This window comes from Salmo salar, chromosome ssa07, assembly GCF_905237065.1.
Source record: "Salmo salar chromosome ssa07, Ssal_v3.1, whole genome shotgun sequence".
Classification (NCBI taxonomy): domain Eukaryota; kingdom Metazoa; phylum Chordata; class Actinopteri; order Salmoniformes; family Salmonidae; genus Salmo; species Salmo salar.
The window spans coordinates 28184948-28193440 of record NC_059448.1 but is presented as its reverse complement, the minus strand read 5'-3'; the positions used below and the strand labels follow the sequence as shown (position 1 = coordinate 28193440).

Sequence of the window (8493 nt, the reverse complement as noted above, 5' to 3'; positions counted from 1 at the left end):
GAGATTTTTATAGATTTCTGCACAATTTAGCATGCCAGTTTTATCATATGCTCTACACATAATTGCTTGAAATATTACATTTAGGCCTACTCTGTTGCCTAAAGTGACTGCAACCACAACAGGTAGGTTACAGACAGCTTATGTCACCTAGTGGGGCATATTTTATTGTATATTTATATGAATTAAAACCTATATTTCTGGATCCAACTAGTCCAACCAGTAAATTATTGCTTTTCTAAGTCACTATTCATGTTATCAATACCAGAGGTCAAAACTAATAAATTGTAGTCGACAACATGTCAGGTTTTTAAAAAAGGTTTCATTTTAATAAATATATAAATACTGCAAAAATACGACTTGTCGCAACAAACAGAGCATTACAGACAATAAAATTCAACAGCAAAATAAAAATACATCTTACCCATTCAATAATTTTCCCTTCATATCAATATCAGGCATTAACAACCATACCCATTGCTCACAAATAAAAAAACATCCCATCAGCGCAAATAATAGATATATAAACTTTCACTTATCAAAATATATGCATTTTGCCAATTTGGTAATATACAGATTAAGGATAATTTAAGTTACAGTTATTGTCCAGGTCATAGATTTAACTATTCATGGTCAGTTTCAGTAGCAAGTTGATTGACAGGTGTCCCTGTCAATAGAATGAAAGGAATGTTCATGGTCGTTGTATATCAGCACAGATTATCCATTATATTGACCAGATACTCAAATAAATCTCTTCAAAAATGGAAGGCAGTCGCGAGGAGGCAAGATCAGGTGGGACCATTCTAGCTAGCCAATGGGAGGGCAGATATGCATGTGAAAAACAGTCACAACTCCGATATAAAGTGTTTTTTCTTAAAGTTGCCGGGATGTTGTCTATCATATTTATATCAATACACTCGTAACCACCTAATCATTAAGAAACATGTATTAGATAAAATAAGCAACATGTAGAAAATAAGCAATTCATTTTTTGTTAACCAAATTTGACACTCTCATTGACCTCCATACAAAAACTCCTCGCTGGAGAAGACAGATTTTGGGCTGTTATTCCTCTCGCTTTGCTTCTTCCTCTCTGGTATATTGGTCTGTTAGTGTTGCTAGGGTTGGTTGACTTGACCCATGAACAGTACAGCACCTAGGAGGGGAAAACAAACATATTTTATATTAGAGGACGAACAAGGTAGGAAGTATGTCAAAGTGTCTGAGGGACAAAGAGAATTCCATACAAGATCATACAGTATATGCAGGGACAAAATAGCGGGACTTCCCCTGAACCTACTTGAAAGTGTATGCACTTATATAAAAAGGGCACAGCTAGCTAGACTTGTGGTGATTTGCGACCAAGGCTAACATGATGTTGTTTTTAACATAGATGGTGGTGTAGGCACATTAGAGGAAACTCACCTGTGGGCTTGTGTTGGATGAGGAAAAGGAAGGGCCTGTCCAGGGTGATCTCCTCTACAGCCATACGAGAGAACATAATGGCAGCTGTAAGGGGCAAAGAGAGGAGACAATACAGTCAAAACACAACTCTGTACAGTAACATCACTTTAACATCAATGAATTATTGTTATGTACATCCGTATAACAAGCACTGTCAAAACACAACTCTGTAGCCTATACTATCATCAATTCATCATAAATGTATTGTCTTTATGTACATCTGTATAAAAGACAAGTCAAAACAGTCAAACACTTATTTATACTATTGGTTAAATCATCAGGAATAAGTATTGGTCTTGTAATGTACCTGTGGCAGCTGATCCCTTGGTTCCCTTCTCGTTCACCTCAATCTTGACTTTCTGCAGAACCTTGGACACACACAGCCTTTCCTCAGCTGGCAGAGAAATAAAGAGAGGGAGTTTAGATTAGCTGTCTAAGAATAATGAGAAACATGTAGTATTCTGTATTTGCTAAACACACAAACTGATCATATGGAAGTAAGGAAAGGACCAAGTCTGTCACTTTCCAATGTCCATACTTTCATACCACAGAATGTATGCCCAATACATTCCTTCATTCTAAAGTGAAATGCTAGTAGTGTGGATATTGCAACAGAGCCAATCCTATTCCCTACATAGTGCCCTACATTTGACCAGAGGCCTGGGCCCTGGTCAAAGGTAGTGCACTATATAAAGAATAGGGTGCCACTTCAGACACCAATTACTAAGTGATGAATGGTAGGGTACTCACTGGTGATGCGAGTGAAGTCTGCTTTGGCCAGGTTGAACATGTCCCCCAACCCCATCCTGGTCAGTGTAGACTTCAGATCCACCTCAGTGTCCAGGGTAAACCTGGGCAGAGCCAGTTGACGCTTGACGCTCCTCAGCTCCTCTCTCCACTGCTGCAGGCGTTGGGTGGTCAGCTCGCTACTGAGCACGCTCACTGGCTTCTCGGACTCGAAGGGGGTGACCAGCAGCATGCTCAGGGACTCTCCCTCGTACGGAACCTCGATGACATCATAGTCCACACCGTCGGGGGTCACGAACTCACCTGTAGAGGAGAAGAGAGGAGAGGTTCGATTAGTTTCAGTTTGATTGGTGGAGGTAGTACTTGTAGTCATGACTGTTTTAAACACTGGCTGCTGGGCTGGGGCGGACTCGTTTGAATCACTGTTGAAGAATGCATGCCGTAAGGACCGAGTCCTAACTAAATGGGTGTAAATAATATCGATGAAAGACATGAAAACTTGAGTTACATTTACAGATCTCATGTTAGGATTCTGCCCAAAATGGTATTCTAAGTTAACTTCTACAGTATTTAAAGAGAAGAGAGGATGTATTCATGTCAAGGGGATGTAAAAATGTCTCATGGGAAAATTCTACACTTGAAAAACATCTTAAGGTACCCACCGTAGTTGAAGCGGTGTGTGAGCCTCATCATAGGTACGGGCACAGAGCTGCCGTTGGCACAATGGAACAGCCTCTCCTCCGTCATCTTGGGGTCAAAGGGCACCTTCCATAACCCCTGGAAGTGCAGAGCGTTCAGTAGGACCATGCGAGTCTCATCGGTCAGAGCACCGGACGACAGGAACGAAGGGATGGTACCTGGAGCAGAGAGAAGAGAGGAAAGAGAGTGATAGGGAGGTTTGTTTAGATTATAAATCTGTCTAATCCCACATAGAATTAGATTTTCTGGAGAAAACAAGCAACTTGTATCCTCTCTGTCTGTCACTGGTTGCGTTGTATGCATTGTTGTTGCTATATCTACTACAACTTCATCTATTTTAACAAATTGCACACTTGCAATATGTGATGATGGGCATGACATTGAAGGTATAAGCCAATACTATACCACTGTATCTCACCTGAGGTGTGGTTAGAGACCCAGGCATTGATGGATTCCAGGGCCTGGTCTGGCCTGGAGAAGTCCAACTGGTGAGGGGAGGCCTGGAAGGCTTTCCCCAGCCCCCTCCTGAAGCCTTTCTCCAGAGCCATCTTCTTCTCTACCATGATGCCACTGGCCAGCTCCACTCCCTCCTCACTGGAGAGGTGCTGCTGTAGCAGACGCTGCTGACGTGACATCCCTCGCTCTGGAGGAGAGGAATCATTGATTTTAATTTATGATTAAAAGTACAAAAAAGGTTGGAGAGGAAGAGAAGGAGGAGAAGTGGAATGGAAAGAATGAGAGAATGAATGAGTCACAATTGCATATAGAGACGGTGAGATAGTGTGGATGTTGCTAGTCGCCGGCTAGGATGGCTCTTTTTGTTTTGACTATGTCAGCCTGGAGTTATGTTATTGTCCAGGCCTCATTGTTTAGACAAGGCCAAGTCTACCATCTGTCTCACTTTGCAAAACTCATGCAACTACCCTATGGAGTTGCATGAGATGACACGGATGCTATACAACAGGACTGTTTTGCTAGCACAGACTGGAATACGTTCCGGGATTCATCCAATGGCATTGAGGAGTATACTACCTCAGTCATCGGCTTCATCAATAAGGTGCATCTATGACGTCGTCCCCACAGTGACCGTACGTACATATCCCAACCAGAAGCCATGGATTACAGGCAACATCCACATCGAGCTAAAGGCTAGAGCTGACACTTTCAAGGAGCGGGACACTCATCCGGACGCCTATAAGAAATCCCGCTATGCCCTCAGACGAACCATCAAACAAGCAAAGGATCAATACAGGATTAAGATTGAATCCTACTACAGCGGCTCTGATGCTCGTTGGATGTGGCAGGACCTGAAAACTATTATGGACTACAAAGGGAATCCCAGACGCGAGCTGCCCAGTGACGCGAGTCTACCAGACGATGCTTTTTATGCTCGCTTCAAGGCAAGCAACACTGAAGCATGCATGAGAGCACCAGCTGTTCTGGATGACTGTGTGATAACGCTCTCGGTAGCCGATGTGACCAAACCTTTAAACAGGTTAACATTCACAAAGCCGCTGGGTCAGATGGATTACGAGGACGTGTACTCAAAGCATGCACGGACCAACTGTCAAGTGTCTTCACTGACATTTTCAACCTCTCCCTGACCGAGTCTGTAATACCTACATGTTTCAAGCAGACCACCATAGTCCCTGTGCCCAAGGAAGCGAAGGTAACCTGCCTAAATGATTACCACCCCATGGCACTCACGTCGGTAGCCATGAAGTGCTTTGAAAGGCTGGCCATGGCTCACATCAACAGCATCCTCCCGGACACTCTAGACCCACTCCAATTCACATACCGCCCCAACAGATCCACAGATGACGCAATCTCAATTGCACTCCACACCGCCCTTTTTCACCTGGACAAAAGGAACACCTATGTAAGAATGCTGTTCATTGACTACAGCTCAGCGTTCAACACCATAGTGCCCACGAAGCTCATCAATAAGCTAAGGACTCTGGGACTAAACACCTCCCTCTGCAACTGACGGGCCGCCCCCAGATGGTAAGAGTAGGCAACAAAATGTCTGCCACGCTGATCCTTAACACTGGGGCCCCTCAGGGGTGTGTACTTAGTCCCCTCCTGTATTCCCTGTTCACCCATGACTGCGTGGCCAAACACGACTCCAACACCATCATTAAGTTTGCTAACGACACAACAGTGGTAGGCCTGATCACCAACAACGATAAGACGGCCTATAGGGAGGAGGTTAGAGAGCTGGCAGTGTGGTGCCAGGACAACAACCTCTCCCTCAACGTGAGCGAGACAAAGGAGCTGATCGTGGACTACAGGAAAAAGCGGAACGAACAGGCCTCCATTAACATTGATGGGGCTGTAGTGGAGCGGGTCGAGAGTTTCAAGTTCCTTGGTGTCCACATCACCAACGGCCTATCATGGTCCAAACATACCAAGACAGTCGTGAAGAGGGCACGACAAAACCTTTTCCCCCTCAGGAGACTGAGGCCCCAGATCCTCAAAAGGTTCTACAGCTGCACCATTGAGAGCATCCTGACCGGTTGCATCATCGCCTGGTATGGCAACTGCTTGGCATCTGACCGTAAGGCGCTACAGAGGGTAGTGCGAACGGCCCAGTACATCACTGCGGCCAAGCTTCCTGCCATCCAGGACCTATATAATAGGCGGTGTCAGAGGAAAGCCCATAAAATTGTCAGAGACTCCAGTCACCCAAGTTATAGACTGTTGTCTCTGCCACCACAAGGCAAGTGGTACCAGAGCGCCAAGTCTAGGACCAAAAGGCTCCTCAACAGCTTCTACCCCCAAGCCATAAGACTGCCGAACAATTCATAAAATTTGCCACCGAACAATTTACATTGACACCCCCCCACCCCTCTTGTACACTGCTGCTACTCGCTGTTTGTTTGTTACCTATGCATAGTTACTTCTTCCCCACCTACATGTAAAGATTACCTCAACTAGCCTGTACCCCTGCACAATGATTCGGTACCGGTGCCCCCTGTATATGTCCTCATTATTGTTATTCTTATTGTGTTACTTTTTATTATTACGTTTTATTTAGCCTACTTGGTAAATATTTTATTCTTGAACTGCACTGTTGGTTAAGGGCTTGAAAGTAAGCATTTCCATGGTAAAGTCTACACTTGTATTCGGCGCATGTGGCAAATTAAGTTTTATTTGATTTGATTTAATGTCATTATACATAACAGCTGTGGTAAGAGTCTACAAAACAGTCCACCCTTACCTTGTAGAGAGAAGCCCAGTTTGGCGTTGAGTGTCTTCAGGGTGTTGCCCCTAGCGCCCAGCTGAGCCATGCCCAGGATGGTGGCCACGCCGTAGGGTGAGAAGGCCAAGTTAGAGCCCCTGGAAGTCTGGGCCACATGGGAGAAGACCCGCATCCCAAAGTCTGTCTGTTTCTCCTGGAGGTTAGAGAGGGCCGCTCCAGAGAGGCTGAGGAAGAAGCACACGTACAGGCACAGCATCCTGGGGAGAGGAGGGAGGGATGAGTGGAATGGTAGACAGCTCTAACAACATTATCTAACGGCAAAGCATCCTGGGCAAAGGAGGAGGAGAGAGGGTTAAAGGAATCTAACAACATTGTAAACAGGTAAAGAATTGTAGGGAGATGGGGAAGATTGAACAAGAACAAAGATAAAGAATTCTAGGAGAGAGGGAAGCGAGGAGAGAGAGATTTGTTAAATTATAGAGATTCAACAATATTGCATATAGGGAAATCGGAGAGGACAGGGGAGAAAAATGAGTGAAATGATAGAAGGATCAAAGAAAGATCAAAGATGAAGAGATCCGTCAGATGCATTGCTGCGGTACATACAAGACTGGCTGAGGGGCTACTTAAAACCATAGTTGTTAAAATCGTATGTTCTCTACAAATACAAAGGTCCGTTTCGGTCTCAGTTGCATAAATTATTTGGCACAGTTTTTGCTTGCTAGCCATTAGAATTTAGAACCCTTATAAGAAGCATTCCACAGTGTGTTTATAGCTAAATCTGTTTGTTGATGGGCAACCTTCAAAGATATTTTCTATTCCACCGGACCAGTACAGACATCACAGACAGAGGTATGTAACCACACTTCTGGATGAAGGATAGTAAAATCAAAATAGTTTATATGGTCATATTCACCAGGCAGCAAATGGAAGAAAACTGACTCAAACAGGGAGGGGCTATGCAGCAAATTGACCAATTTAAAACATCTTTGTTTTCTGTAGCAAAACATTTTGCTACGGTGTCTACTAATGAATACGACCCTGGTTCTCAATGGAAAACAGACCATGGCACAGTGACCCTGGCATTGGTTTACTGTGGTACAAACATGGGTGAGACAAAACAAGAGACAAGACCCAGGTGCCAACCTTGGACATGTTGGCGTGACACACAGAGAGACAGACAGAGAGACAGACAGAGAGACAGACAGAGACAGACAGAGAGACAGACAGAGAGACAGACAGAGAGACAGACAGAGACAGACAGACAGACAGACAGACAGACAGACAGACAGACAGACAGACAGACAGACAGACAGACAGACAGACAGACAGACAGACAGACAGACAGACAGACAGACAGACAGTGTGTGGGAGAGAAAGAGAAACAGAATTGAACAAGTGTTTATTGGGGTGCAACTTTGCATGCTACTGTCATTTGTCTGTTGTCCTATATTTGTTTTCATATATGTAATCAGACTGTTTAATTATATACTTGGACCATAATGCTTCATAATAAAACATATTTGAAACAGAATGGTTTATTTTGCCCTCAAGGCTTTTGGTGCAGCAGTGGTCATTTGAGTTCATACATCTTTAAACACACATTTCTGTTGTAGAATTTGAAAATATCCAGTGTTTTTTTTTTTCTCCAGAAGTTCAGGGTTCAAATATTGACTCATACAACATGTTGTCTGTATGCAACTTGCAGTGCAATTGTTACAACCTCTGAGTTTGTTTAGTGACGCACACAGACAATATATGTATCCATTTGGTGATTTGTTTCATAATAATAACAACAAATGGAAAACAAGACTAAGTTTGCCTTATGGGCATATTTCCAAGAACTTTAACATTTGCTCTAAAGAATATAATCATAAACTCACTCTTACCTTGAAGTTGAAGTGTTGAAAGATGTAGACGAACTTGATAAAGATAAGCTTGACGTAGCTCTTGAGTTGCTTGAGAGTTGCTGGAATAGTAATAGCTCAGTCTTTCAGTGTTTTCCCTGTGAGTTATTAGAGAAGCATCATTTGAGTGTGAGTGAGTGTGTGATAGTTCTACTGCTTTATATAGCGTTGTCGAGCGGCATGTCTCCCTAGGCCCCTCCCTCTTCCCTCTAGGCCCCGTTCCTGTACACATGTGCAGAGAGGAAGTTACTTGTGACTATGAGGTCGACATCCCTTACTGCCTGGACAGGCTTCTACTCCCTAGCGAGGCTGTTACACACACACACACACACACACACACACACACACACACACACACACACACACACACACACACACACACACACACACACACACACACACACACACACACACACACACACACACACTGAATCATGGGCTCCAGTTAACGTCATCCTCGGGGAGCACCCAAAGGAG

At 44.0% G+C, this 8493-nt stretch overlaps 1 protein-coding gene across 1 annotated transcript; it reads right to left on the bottom strand.

Annotated features, from left to right (window-relative positions):
• Positions 1–299: 299 nt before the first annotated feature.
• On the bottom strand, positions 300–8216 carry LOC106608947 (plasminogen activator inhibitor 1). The gene is made up of 8 exons (XM_014207192.2): positions 7999–8216; positions 6128–6366; positions 3326–3550; positions 2871–3065; positions 2212–2511; positions 1769–1855; positions 1423–1506; positions 300–1153 (listed from the first exon to the last, which is right to left on the bottom strand). Exons 2-8 carry the CDS (start codon positions 6363–6365, stop codon positions 1116–1118), a joined length of 1167 nt encoding a protein of 388 aa, XP_014062667.1. The 5' UTR covers position 6366; positions 7999–8216; the 3' UTR covers positions 300–1115.
• Positions 8217–8493: the final 277 nt, after the last annotated feature.